This window comes from Gymnogyps californianus, chromosome 8 (genome assembly GCF_018139145.2).
Source record: "Gymnogyps californianus isolate 813 chromosome 8, ASM1813914v2, whole genome shotgun sequence".
Taxonomy (NCBI): domain Eukaryota; kingdom Metazoa; phylum Chordata; class Aves; order Accipitriformes; family Cathartidae; genus Gymnogyps; species Gymnogyps californianus.
In genome coordinates, this window is record NC_059478.1 from 29,108,079 (window position 1) to 29,122,691 (window position 14,613).

General features: G+C 46.8%; 1 protein-coding gene across 1 annotated transcript; it reads left to right on the top strand.

Moving 5' to 3' along the window:
* The first annotated feature begins 4,407 nt into the window (after nt 1–4,407).
* On the top strand, nt 4,408–8,550 carry CDKN2C (cyclin dependent kinase inhibitor 2C). The gene is made up of 2 exons (XM_050900996.1): nt 4,408–4,563; nt 8,095–8,550. Exons 1-2 carry the CDS (start codon nt 4,435–4,437, stop codon nt 8,467–8,469), a joined length of 504 nt encoding a protein of 167 aa, XP_050756953.1. The 5' UTR covers nt 4,408–4,434; the 3' UTR covers nt 8,470–8,550.
* The last annotated feature ends 6,063 nt before the right edge of the window (nt 8,551–14,613 follow it).

Here is a 14,613-nt window from a genome sequence, read left to right on the forward strand (position 1 = left end):
TTTTTAGGAAACACAGTTCTTTATTGTTTTGCTTTTCCATCCGTGAGGCTTACAGACGAGTTTTGCAGAGCCTGCGAGCTCCCTGCTGCCTTCCGCAGCAGCCGGGCCGGCACCGGGGAGAGCTGCGGGGGGGGGGGGGGGGAGGGGGGGGCACAGCGCGACCGCCCACCGCGGGGGGGTCCGTCGGTGGGGAGAGACAGCGAACAAACGCTGCGTGCGGATAGGGGCGTATGACAAGTGAAACTGTGCCTTCAGGAGAGTCCGTGTGCCCAAGAAAAATACTCCTGGGAATTGTTCAAAGCCTGTTTGCGGACGCTGCTGGGGAGCGCGGGCTTCAGGGCGCCCGGGGCTGGCGTCTGGCGGCGGCGGAGTCGTTCAGGGTCTCCCGGCGGGTTGAGGCCACACCGAAACGCCGCTTACGATGCAAACGCCAGAGTGTCAGAGAAGCTGGATTTTATATTTTATCGTGTTCCTGCTCTAGTTTATGTTGGCAGGGTTTGCCAAGAGGTTTTTATTGCCCGCTGACGTTAGCTTAACAATTCGAGCTCCCCACCACCGACCGGAGGGATGATAAAGTAATTGCCCTCACACCTGCCCTTTTTTTTCCCAGTTTGATGTTACAGACAGTTCCGTACTAGGTACCAGGTATGGTGCGATGCCAGGGACAGCCTATGCTAAATTACAAACAAATCCACCCACACATTACTAGAGAGTAACTATAATAAAGGCTGAAAAGCGAGTTTTAGCAATTGGATTGAAGCCAATTCATTCCTGGCACGAATTGAAGCTATAGGTATGTTGTCAAGATTGGTTACGCGGCGTTCACGTCTATTACAGTCATATTTTAAATAATGATACCCATATTAGATCAAAACAGGAAGGATTTGATCCAGAACGTGAAGAAAAGGTGAAAAGCTGCACGTGCCCCACATCGCAGGAAGTTCACCTTCAAGTCACAGCGAAAGTTTCTGTTCTCCTTCTCACAACCCCTCACTCCGAGCCACTCGAGGTGGGTTGGTTTTTTTCCTCCAACGAGTGTCAGACAAATTAGAGAGCCGGGGGGACACTCGCTTATTGTACTCCTTGCAATGCCCGGCGATAATATCTCCCTCCAGAAGGTGTTTTTTTTCCTGCTGATTTTGGAGCCGATTGGGGCAACTCTTTCTGGTTTAGGAGGAGTATCTTTATCATTCTTGAGAGGGAATGATCAGGATTAACGAGCTGCTTTCTGCAAAGATTTCTGACAGACCCGCACGGTGAAGGAGGTTTGACGGCATTTTCTGGCCGGGCAGCTTTACTTGCAGGAGGCCTGCGGCACCCCAGCTACACTTTACTTAATTATTTTTGTTATGTGGCGTGATTAACAGAAGATGGGGGCTTTATTCTGAACTGTAAAACAACAACAAAAAAATGCTGGGAGACTGTTGCAAGACTTGCAGGTCTGATTCTGCAGTAAGTTAGCAACAGGTAACACCACCAAAGCCTGTGGATTTTAGGCACTGATTAGTCACGAAATAAGTCATTTATAAGCCGTCTGACTGAATAGTCGAAATTTTGCATATAAATTCCTTCCTTATGCAGAAAAGCAACTGTATTTGAATAAATTGATGCTATTTATATACATATATTTCTAGAGTTAACTTTGAGGGAAATTATCATTCGTATTTTTGTTTACAAAACTGTTAGCACTATTACTTCTGGCCGAGAATTATCGTAATGAGGCCCTTAAAAATACGCGTTTTTTTCCCCCTTTAGTGTGAGTGTGAGTGGGGGTCAGTTGATAGTTTGAGCAAAGCTGCTTTCCCTGCTCCGCGTGTAGGCGGTTCATTACTTGTCACCCTTGTATTTTCACAAACAAGTGTGGGTGGGGGAATCAGTGCAGGAAAATGTAATTGCGAAACAAGAAGCAACCGAAGTTGAAAGGAGAGCCAGATGCAGAAGTCATCCTGGCTTCCTTCAGCTGCCCGGGTTGCAGGTTCATCCCTGTAAAACTGGTTCTGTCTCTGGCGGCGGTGGCTGTAAGTCAGGCCCCGGCCACCTCCTGCCCCTGCCCGGCTGCCAGCGGCAGGTTTCCCCCGCAGAGCAGTGCTGGAGGAGCTGATGTTACTGCCAGACAGGTTCCCTCGCTAACGCACCTCCCCGAGCTGCCTCACGCGTGTTTACATTCAAATTCACTTTCCCGTAGCGTCCACGCAGAAAACAGACGAGCAGATCGCCTCTGCGACCGATAGGTTACGTATGCTTATCAGGGAGCCGTGACATTGCATCTTACCTCTGGGAGGGCTCGCTTTGGCAGAATTCAGCCTTCCGAGGGTCCCTGAAACTTAAAGCAATCCGGCCATTAAAGCAGTTTTAAGACCTTAAATGCTGTTAGGCAGAATGGCAATGAAATCCCCGTACTGTACCGTCGTCACTTCTTCGCCCTTTGAAGGAAAAGCGAAGCCCTCACGTCTTCTCGGTGGCTGGGTGCGTTTCCCCCTCAAAATGGCACTTTCAAATCAATCAAGGACACCAGAAACGCGGAAAGCAAGGAGCGCTGCCGTGGACGGTCGCCTTCCACCGTTAAGACAACTTGACATTGACCCTTCATCCTTGACCTTGCCTTTAGGGAGAGGAGCCCGCGTCGCTGCCGGGGTGGACCCCGGCCCCGGAGCCGCTGCCCCGCGGGGTGCCGAGCGAGGGCGGCGGGGCCGGGACCGGGACCGGAGCCGGGTCCGGGTCCGCTCCCCCCGCGGGCAGGTGGAGACCGCCCGGGGGGGAAGCGCCGGGCAGAGCCACGGCGGGAAGCCGCCCTCCCGCCCAGCGAACTCCCCCGATCCCCGGTCCTCCCGCAGGGGTGCGGCGGCTGCCGGTGCTAAAACCTCCTTTTTCTTTCATTTCCCCCCTTCCCCCCCGCCGTTTTTTTTCCCCCTAGGCGTCAGCAGCGCTCCTCCTAAAAGCACCCTGACTGTTATGGCTGTGGCGGGGCAGTGCCGTGCCCGGGCTGCACGGCAAGGGGAACGACACAAGGCGCCGCGCTGCAGCGGCGGGGCCGTGGCCGGGGCCTGCGCGGCGGGGCCGGAGCCGGGGCCGGGCGAGGGGCGGGTGCGCGCGGCTGCAGGCCTTCCTGCCCGGCAGCGCCGCAACTCCGCCGCGCCTCCTTAAATCTCTGCCGTTAAAATGTGGGCGGGTGTTTCAACTCAAAAAGCGCTCAAATTTTTTTTCTTTTCAAAAAAAGCTGATGAGGTTAAAAAAAAAAAAAAAAAGAGGAAAAAAAAAAAGAGAGAGAAACCGGCTTCGTGTCCGTAGGAAACAGAAGTAGCGATTGTTTGTGCTTAAAAAAGGGGGAGCGCAAAGTCGCGGGCGGAGGCAGCGACCGCGGACCGGCAAGTGCAGCTTTATTTCGCGAAGTTGAAAGAGGAGGCGAGCGGCGGCTGTCACTGCGCGCCGGGAGGCTGCCGAGCACAGCCGGGCCGGGGCAGCGGCGGGCACCAGCGCGGCCCCTGCCCCCGCCCGGAGCTCGCCCTCCGCTCCCCGGCCGGGGCGAGAGGCGCGGCTGTCGCCGGGGAGCGCCCGGCGGAGCGCGGGCAGCGGCGGCGGGGCCCCGGCGGGCGGCGGAGACGGCCCCGCTCCGCGGCTCCTCCGCGCTCTGAGCGCGGGCGGCGGTACGCGGCAGCACACACACCCCCCCCCTCCGCCTCCCCGCCGCTACCGCCAGGCCCGCGGACCCGCCGCCCTCCTGGATGCTCCGGAGCCGCCGCCGCCGGGGGCGGCCGCCGGCCGGGATCGCGCCCGCCCGCTGCGCGGAGGCTGCGCGGGGCCGCGGGAGTGAAGCCGCTGCGGGGAGCGAGAGCACCGAGGGAGCGAGCTCGGCGGCCGGGCAGGCGCTGCCGCCGCGCCCTGCCCTCCGCGGGCGCGGCTCGTCCTTCTCTTCCCTGCTCGGCCCGGACTAGAGGCGGCGGTGTGGGATGAAAGGGGGGATCCCGAGCGGGAGTTGGATGCACACTGCTACAGAAGACTTTTCCTCGGAGCTGTTGCTGCTAAGTCTCAGATCCCGACTGTGAACAGGGTGGGTTGTCTTCTTCTTCAAAGATCTCAGGTCTGAGTGAGTCTCCGGTGTACGTGTATATATGTTACCTATAACATATATAATATATTGCATAGCTGTTAATCTATCCCCCCCCCCCCCCGAAAGTGGCCAAAGTCTTTAATAGGAGTTACTCTATATGTGGAAGCAAAGAAATCTTCTTTCAAGTGGAGCTGCAGTTTTGCTGAATAATCACGTGTGAGTTAGGGGCGGGCTCTTGGCAAGGAGGTTTTTTACGAGTATTTACTACAAGGTCTACTCCAGAAGATTAACCATCCCAATCCTTCTGTCAGTCTCCGATGCCATGCCTGGTTAAAAAAAAAAAAAAAAAATCTCATCTTTTTTCCGATCGTCAGTCACCCTAAAGAATGGCCGAGCCTTCTGGGAACGAGCTGGCGTCCGCGGCTGCCAAGGGGGACCTAGAGCAACTTACTAATTTGTTGCAAAAGAATGTAAACGTCAATGCACAAAATGGATTTGGGAGGACTGCGCTGCAGGTTGGTATCCAGAGAGGGAGAAAATATTTCATCACTGGTACCTACGTGACCCGGGTTTCCAAAAAAGACAACGTTTTAAACAGGCTGGTGGATGAAATTCGAGTGGTTTTTCAAACTCGTTGGATGCCATATTTTATAACTTTAGTGGCTCCAACTCCCTAAAATGACGTACTTGAAATAAAACTGGTCAAAACCATGATTTCAATCGGGGATCACCCTCAATGTCAAACGGGCTACGAGTTTGCTAATATTTTGTAACTTCGTGGGGAGGAGGCAAGGAATGAAAGAGCTGAGATGAAAAGAAATCAGCTTAGGTGAGCAGGATTTCATAGCAGGTCTGTAAACACAAATGTGCTGTTCTCTGAAGCTTAGGATTTATCTCTTTTTTTCCTCCTTTTTTCCTCCTGCAATATGCTTTTAAAGCGTGACTTGTCTCGGTCCTGGGGTCTGCTGTAGATGGTACTTTTCTTTTATAAGCTGTTTGTGAGGAATGACCTTTCTCATTGGGAAGCATGCTGCTCAGAACCGAGGACCTTCGATGTACATTAACAGTTAGCCCTACGAGTTAGGGTTCCAGCTGAATCACTTGCTTTTTCATTCATAATTAAGGCTTAAAAATTTGCTTTTTTAGATCGGCTAGCAGGGCACTGGTTCCAGCTATTTCCTTTCTGATCGTATAGGGTGCTATGTCCTAATTTTTAAGTGTGTGGCTGTGCAGGCAGCAGTTGGAACTCGTCCAACTGCTCACTATTGGAGCTGATGAAAGATTTTGCTTTTAATAATATCAGATAATGATGGCGAAAAGGCTAGAATACCTACCAAATAGTGAAAGAAGTGATTTATAAATCCGGAGGAAAAAATGTGTGGTTATTTGTACTTAAGGTGTAAGCAATGAAATGTAGAAGTGGAGCTATAGGTCTTTTTCATTTCACACATTAGAAAAATCGTTTGTTAGCTCCTCTCCCCCCCTCCCCGAAACCATGATAGTAATTTCTGAAATTGGGTTTTTAAACAGCATATAGCTTGCGAATGTACTCGAGATATTTACAGCTTTTTGGCTTAACATCAAAATGTTAGAGCTGGAAAATAAGCACCTCTTGCTAAAAAAGCAGGAATGACCCTTTTTTGACAATCTCGCTGAAGCTGGAGATCTGTGTGCTCCTCTCTGTCCTGTTAGCACCTAAATAGGGCATCGCATGGCAGTGCAGGCACTTGCAGCAACTTTTAAGAGAGTGAAAGGATTTAAATTGAAAACTTACACAAACTAACTTCTTTAAGAAAGCAGGAAACATTTAGCTAGCTGGTTTATCCTCGGGGCGAGGGCTGAAAACCGATTTGTCCTACAGTAATGTAATTTTTTTCCTAAAAGCAGCTAACTGTCCGTATCCTGAATTAAGGCATATTTTACACAATGACATAGCATCCAGCTATATTAAACACGCATCTGTGTCCTAACAATACTTCTTATCGCTGCCTAATCATAACTGAGTTAATGAACCACAACAAAAATCAAAACAGGAGAATCTGTCGACTTATTTTCAGTATGTATCATCCCGAAATGTGCTGTGGGTGCATGACCACGCTCGAAAGAGCTCTGTCAGTGCACTCTCCAAAACTGAGATAATCTCTCCATAATCTCTCTCTCAATTAAAACAGAGAGAATGTTTCTATATTAATGCCAATGAATTTATATTTTTCTTCTGCATTTATGTTTAATTAAACAACTGCTCAGCTTGTCTTGCTCTGTACTTTTTATTTCTGATGAAGTGTACCTATGCAGGCCTCAAATACATGTCCTGCCCTTATGCTCTTCGTCAGACTTATTCAATTAATGCTTTCTCCTTCCTTGCCTCCCTCCCCCCAAGTGAAACTTTGCAAAATAAAGGGCATTTGCTGTACAGTTGTAGCCCACGTCCCAATAGCATCACCTTTTATATGATTTTCTCCCCCCCCCCCCGCCCCCCCCGCCCCGCATCTTTAACTGAAGCCTTCAGTCCCCTAGCCTGAACACAGAAAACTCCCACTTAAACAAAATACATGATTTGAATTCACAAATAATACAGCCTGGGCTCTCAAAAAGAGATCAAAATGCCCAGATTTTACTAAAGAAAGAGAGATCACAATGCTCTTGTTTTCTTTTACATCGCTTCCATCTCTAGTCAGAAGTGAAAGAAATGACACATGCGGAGCTGGAAGCCTTGGGGCACAGAGAAATCTCTTTCCCTGAATCCCAGCCTGTCTTATCTGCACTTTTGCTCTTGTCTGTAGATATAATATACTGGGCTGCTTTACAGTCCAAACGCTGCAGTAATTATATTTATTATAGCTTGCTTTTCTTAAAAAGCCTAATATATGTTTTTCACCAGGACAGTTTTTCAGCAAATCCCTTGTAGAACTCGTACATTATGCTAAATCTAATGCACTGTAATGCTCGTTTATGCAGATAATTTTTTTTACCAAGATTTTCAAATCAATGTGTGGATGTTTCTAAGGAAATAAAAAAGGGGGAGTTTTTTCGAATTTGACACTTACAATGAGACTAATTACAAGGACAGGAAAATATTGCCTATAGGCTGGAGATTATACATTACCGTGTTCATTTTTTGAAAGTCTTTGAGCAAACAAAAAATGAGCAATTTAGGGGAAATCGGTGCAAGCTGTTAAGTCCCAAATAAGAGAGATTTGCGTTCTAATTATGATAGTTTTATGACGCAATCGAGAAAATTCAAAGAAGCTTTTTTTTTTCCTGAGAGAAACAGTCAGAAAATCCAATTGTTGTTGTTGTTTTTTTTTAAAAAGGGATGTTTTTAACAACAGAATATAGCCACAGTTTACTTAAAGTGAAATTATGAAAGTATAATATAATATACTGGTTTTAGAAGAAAGCTTCTGGAACTTTGGAACATTCCTTTTAACTTCTCCTTTTTGGGTGACATAACGAAACACAAATATTGGGGAGAAAAATTTCTTCTAGCATTTATTTTTCTTAGCAGACAGAGCTATGGTACAGTCCAAATATTTGTTTTATGATAATGCACAGACAATGTAAACACCTGAAAGCTTATAAAAACACATTCTACATTTGCTGTTGCTGAGGTAAAGTATCTGTTCCTCAGAGACCCTATATTTGATGTTTAACGAGATTAAAAAGTAATGCAAAGGTGTCTTTAGGCAAATAAAACCGAACCATACTTAATTTTCATCTGTTAAGAAACTGAGATAACCCACATTAAAAAAAAAAAAAAAGTTGTTATATCCCCATTCTACACCGCCTATTTCAGACATTAATCTCTCTGAGACAGAAAGCTATTACCACCGAAATGATAACATCTTTCACAATTTCACCGAGTTTAGTAAAAAATACATAAAAAATAGGTGTTCTGGTGTATTTTCAGTTTTATAGTGGGGCTCTTCTGTCTGTTTTAAATGAGGATTGAGCCGTGACAAAACCCAGAGAGAAGAATTGAGGATCTAAACCCAGTGCTGAAGCAAACACCCCCGCGGTATTCAACTCTTCTCTTTCTTTCATAGGTAATGCAACTCGGGAACCCCAAAATTGCCAGGAGGTTGCTAATTAACGGTGCAAACCCCAATCTGAAAGACAGTACTGGCTTCGCTGTAATTCATGATGTAGCCAGAGAGGGTTTTCTGGACACTTTGCAGACTCTGCTGGAGTTTAAAGCTGATGTTAACATTGAGGATAACGAGGGCAACCTGCCCTTGCACTTGGCGGCCCGGGAGGGGCACGTGCGGGTGGTGGAGTTCCTGCTGGAGCGCGCGGAGTGCAAGGTGGGCCACCAGAACAAGCGGGGGGCCACCGCCTACGACCTGGCCAAGCTCTACAAGAGATCCGCCGTGGTGAAGCTCTTCGAGGACAGCAGCTTCTTCCCCGCAGCCGTGAATTAAATCCGACTCGGACGTACTCTCCTTTGGACACTAAGGCTTTCAGCCTTCTTTTTTTCCCCCCTCCTTTTTAATAACGTTTGTTGCGACCTTACTTCTACTTTTTTTTTTTTTTTTTGAACAACTGATAGCGTAAGTCTCAAGAAATTCTAGAGGTGGGTTTTGAGATAATGGAAATATTTTAAATCCACGCTCCCAGCAATTTCTTACACCTGCCCTTTGCAAAGTACTCACAGACTCAGCCATGTATATATTGGTCGCTCACACCTAGTTTTCCAGTATCAAGTTTTACAATTTATTTTAGGTCATTCTTATTAAGTCATTAATACAAGAGCTACATATTCACATGCTTAATGTTGCTGGACTTTTAAGAAAAGGAAATGGCTTACTGTGATTTCTCCCACCTCTCAACGCAAACACCCCACCACCACCCCCTTCCCCCCTCTTCGGTCAGGCTTAAGAGTGTGAAGTCCTGATTTGGATTAAAACAGTCCTTTGAGGGGTAACCTGCAATTCCCTGCTCAGGCAGATCTTGAAGTCAAAGGCTGCTTGGCCTGAGGACAGAGGATGGCGCTTAGAGGCTTTGGGAAATAGCTGCATTTTGACACCAACAAGAGCTTGTAGAAGTAGGTCACTTACTTTCTAAATGTAGATTATGCTTTTCCCCTTTGTGCACTTAAACTTTCACCAAGCTGGTTTTGAATTTAGTTACCAGAAACAGTATAAGTGGTGTTTTTTTGATTGCCAGAGGTTTTAAAGAGCTCAGTTTAGTAGTTCGTGTTTACCGTGCACTGAACAAAACGTTTTTTCTAGTTTCAAAACAAGCAGCAGAGAACCATTGTCAGAGGCAAGAGGACACGAAGGCTGCAATACAAGAAGTTTTCTGGTCGCTTCATAAGCTGAGTGCAGTTTAGGTGCTCTTTAAGAAATATTTGCTTTCCACCAACTATTCTGTTTTGCCTGGAAATAAACTATTTTAATGATAGGTGCATCTCACAAACAGGAATATTTGAATACAGTGACATTTAGGAAGAGGCACGTTTGATATTCGGGAAGTTATGTTATTGCTTGCACCTAAAACACAATTTAACCATTGAAAATTTTCCATTGCAATACAGTTGAGAGTATTCATCAGACTCAAATTCATTTACCTCTCCAGCTACAACAGGAGCTAACGATGCTCAGCACCGTATCGGAAAGAGTTTAGTATGAAACTTTTAACATTCGTACGGGATCTAGTTGTTGGACAGATGGGCAGTTTAAAGTGCTTTATTTTGAATAGCCTAATTTTAATTGCGCAAAATAGAAGCTTTTAAATCAATGCAAAATGAATAGCGCTTAAGATAGCACATAAAAGAGGAGGGGGTGTACATTAGTTTAGGTTTTAACTCTCAACAAAAAAAAAAATTTAGCCCCACAAAATCAGTTACTACCGTTTTCAAGTAAAAAGTACTTTGCTGAAACTGTCTGTCCCGTTTACTATACGCTCTGTCACACTGCTGTGTTTTCTGATTAAAAACCTCTGTGAAATATGAAGTTTTGCGCGCTTTTGTTACAATTTTTTGTTCACAAGGGATGTAGAGATCATTAATCCAAGCAGCACAGCACATAGGATGCATGATTGGGGAAATAATCCACAAAATACCCGGTATAAAGAGCACTAAAACCATCTGAAATATTAAAACCGAGCAACGTAATCCGCAGGTCCCCGAGGTGAAGGGACCCAAACCACTCTCTATTGCTATCCGTCTTCCTTTCCTCATGTCCTGGAGGATGCTCCAAGCTTTTTTCTTCTCCACAACTAGTGTCCTGCACTCTTTTTATAAAGCAGAAATCCGCGCTACCACCAGGATTTCTCCCATTCGCTGCTACAGCAGAGCTGAACACCGAAAGGTAATATTCATCCATCTTTCTCACTTATTTTTCGCCTATGCTGCTGAAAAAAACTCATCCCAGACCCATTTTGAGCTCCATCAGCATTTAATTTACGCTAAGCCGAAGTTTAAGTAGTGGCTTGATAAAACAACCGCTTTAGCGAGAAAAATGTCCCGCCTAGTCAGAAATAGCGGCTTTTATTGCATGCCAGAAGTTCACGTTTAAAGCCAGGACGTGTTACACCACGGTCATGCCTGTAATGTTAGCGGGTGAGTCACGGGCGATATTAAGTCTGGTTTAAAGGTACTTTTTATTTGCTTTTACTGCTGCATTTTCTCTGTGAGCCTCTCCGTTTATCGGAAACAATATTATAAATTGCAATTCCCAGTTAGATACTTTGAAAGGGAAAATTACTCTCTGTTGCCCCAGGAAGTTAATAGTTACTACAAAAAGCCTCTGGGAAACCAAAGAAATAAATCAGCTGGTGGGTTACGTGCACCTTACAGGGTTTGCAGGTGATAAAATGTGCCTAGCTGCTGGGGTGTGCTGTGGGTCAGCTTTCCTGCAGAAGTTTTGACATTTACTGAGCGAGGGGAAAATAATATAAAGCAAGCCTCTTTATTAGGGATTCTTTATACCGAAAAAGGATTCTAATATCGGATGTGGTTTCAGAAATTACTTTTGTGATTTTTCCCTAGTAGTCTGGCAACATCAAAAAGTCCAGTTTTACAAATTCGCATATTTGTGAAACTGTCGACAATGGTGTTTACCCGGAGATGCAAAACTGCAGCGCATGAGATGGAACGAAATATTTTTGAGAGCTCTTATTGAGACATAAACCAACTGAAAAGTAAGTCTCCCAGGCAGGAGCAGAGATTGCCCTGCAGCAGCTCAGGAACAGGCAGTAAACAATATAGTATCGAGATGAGATGTATAAATAGAAACAAATACAGCAAGCACAGACAAATATGAAGAAACAGAGTATAAAATGTGGCTGTACCAGGATTCATACGGACCAGGCTACGGGAGAATACAACTGTGGGGAAAGAGCCCTCTCCCCTATTTCAGTTACACAGATGAGCAAAGCTGTTACACTTGACCTTTGTTTCTAAATCATCCTCGGAACAACGGCGGGGGCTGTTGAATTCCTTTTGAAAAAGGGGCAGATCCTAAAGGGATCCTGCAGGGAACGAACAGAGTTTAATCTGTGGCAGCAGTACCGTGAGAGGGTGAAATAGCCGGTCTGTGAATGCCGGGGGAGAGAGGGGGAGAGGTGCACGGCTAACGCAGGCACATAAAGCTGGCCGTGCACTTACACAGGGGAGCGTAAATTCTAAGGTATTTGAAGCTGAATTCAGCTCAGTCGCCAGTGCAATAAATGACTGCACATTTAAGGACACGAAAAGACTTTCTTTCCAGTTTTCAGTGTGGGGAGAGGAATGAAATCAATGCTTTATTCCATGGTGGGATAAGAAATTAGCTTCGTAGGAAATGCCATTGCATTGTTCACATGAAGAAAGAGTTAAAACAGTAGAAACCCACCACTCTTTAGCTCTTAAAAGAAAGAAAAGGGTCTCTTCCACAAATGTACCTGGCAATTCACTGGGCAGCCAGAAGCAACCATACGTTATTGTCTACTTACTAAAGTGCTGAAATTCCCTCGAAAAAGCGAGGGGAGGAAAGCTTCTGCATTTATTTGTGAGGACTGTTATACTGTGCATGGCGGGGGGGCGGGGGAGAGGGAAAAAAAAAGGAGAGAGAAGGAAAGAGAGAAAGAAAGAAAGATTTCTCACCAAGTCTCAGAAAAGCCTGCCCCACAACACACGCATTCAAAATGTCGGTGCTCCCGGAGGGCTCTGCCGGGATCCCCGGGGAGGAGGGAGGGTCGGGGCCGGCGGAGGTGCCGGGCAGGTCGGGCGGCCCCCGGGGAGCGCGCCCGGGAGCGGGGCCGGCGGGCGGGGGCGGGGGGGGCGCCCGGCTCCGAAACCGTTAGGTTGTCTTCTACGGTTCCTCTCCCCTTTCTCTTCCTGTCCAAATATTTTTAAATTTACGCGCCTTAAATAACAGTCTGATTTTATTTATTTAGTTTCCTCCGCGGGCTCCGCCGCCGCTTCGCCTCGGTCCCCCGCCGCGAGGGGCCCCGGGGGCGGCCGCCGGCCCGCGCAGCGCTCCGCGCCCGGCCGCCGCTCCGCGGGCGCCCCGGCCACCCCCGCCACCTCCCTCCTCGCCTCCGCCGCCGCATTTCTTCGCAACTTGCACTGCGCCCTTTTTTTTTTTTTCCTCCCTTTCCTCCTTTTTTTTTTTTTTTTTCTTTTTCCCTCCCTTTCCTCCCTCCCTCTCCCCGCAGTCGAGACTGGAGCCTCCTCAGCGTAACCCTGATGCCTTCGCAGCCCCTCGGCCGCAGTGAGTACAGAAAAGGGACCCACATCTTGCCGGGGGGATGTTTATGACACATATTTGTGGCTGCTGCCCGCTGCCCGGGCTGCGGCGGCGGCGCTCCCGCTGCAGCTCGGGGCTCTCCTCCCCCACCCCCAGATTTCAGGGATGCAGAAGCATCTCCTCCCAGCGCAGCCCACGCAGAAGACAGAAAGAAGCAGGTTTGTCTCCAGGTTTCCTTAAAAACTGGGAAGCAAGGTGTATCTCCCAGCCAGAGCTTTTCGTGACCTTTTGTTACATTTGAAAATTACAGACAGGCGAAAAAAGGGGGAAAAAAAATTCCACGCTTCTTGGTTTCTGTGTCACTGAGGCGAGGAAATGATCTTCGGATGTAAACTACACGGCACATTTCTGACAGCCAGATGTGCCAACTCGTGCTCTGCAGACCCAAACTACAGAGCCCCACTCGAAAAAAAATTAACTTCTGCCATGGCACTGAGTGGTAAGATGGCTTCTTGCATTTTGAAGAAGCACTAAGTACAAATCACCAGGGACATTTTACAGTGCTAAAGGTTGCTGCTTGTCATTTTGTACTATTTCCCAAGAACGTTTGGATTACCTTTCAGCACGGCATCAGTTATAATTGTGCGAAGTTCATCTTAAGGAACTACGAAGAAGAGACCCCTCCTATGTTGGATACTTCAGAATAACCTTGACCTTTCATTAGTGCTTATCCTGAAAGATAAGTCGTACAGGGAAAGCAGGGAATCGGGCAAGGCACCTGCAAAAGCGTAAATGAAATGTCACTATTTTGAAACTAGGGTTAAAATGGCTTCTGAATCCTACAAAACAAGGGACACCGAGGGGCTAAAAGACAAAACCTAGAGCTCGCTGGCAAAACTCGGTTTGACACGCACAGGACCCTGAGTTAATTTCCTCAGCCCCAGATGCATTTTCTGCCGTTAGTCCAATCAGCACTGCTGAAACTCAAACTGCCAAAAAGGGTAAATTCCCTCTGAAAGAAACTGAATCAGCCAAAAGTATAATCAGCTTTTCAGGGAAGTACAAGACCACTGAACCATGTTTCCAGTTGCATTTCTTTGTTCCTCTGTAACTGCTTTCTGATATTTGTAGAAGTAATTAGGAGGGCCACTGGTATTTATGAGTATTTTAAATAAAAAAAGCTTCATTCTGTGTAGGAAGCCCGAAACATTTTGCTTCACAGTGCAGCCACTAAAAGGTTAAAGTCAATTCACAGCTCCTGCTGAAAGTTTTCCTTCAGCAGATAGTGCCTATCAAGATGGTCTTTCTTTCTCCTGTTACACCCTGAGAGCAGGAAACGGGGCAGCATTTATATGGCAACACAGCCCTCTTCACTCCTCAATATTAAGATTATTATCAAGACAATGATATTTTAACGAACGCTTTTATACACGGAGCTAATGAACGTTTAAAGGAAAAGATACTCACACAGCACAAACCACAATAAAATGTGATGCCCTGTAGGAACACTGAGTATTCAAAAGCTTTTCAGGGTTTGACCCTAATGAAACACAAGACCAATCCCGGGTACACATCGCGTTTATATGCAGAGTATACTGCAGGCCGGAATAAGGGCTTCTGCTGAAGTTAATTGCAATTTTCTGGTGAGGGAGGATCGCATGTTTAGGCCTTAAGTTATTAACATCTATTCTGATGGAAATAGGGACATTTGGATGCATTTTGTCAAACCGAAAAGAGTGCTTTCTGCTTCACATATGTTACCACCGAGGTGATGCACCACCATTTGAATATCTATCTGCGCTTCTAAATCAGGCATGCCAGTGTGGGAGCGTATTGATCGGTCATGAACTTTTGCTTATATTTAGTAATGCTGGAGAACAGGCAGAGAGATTT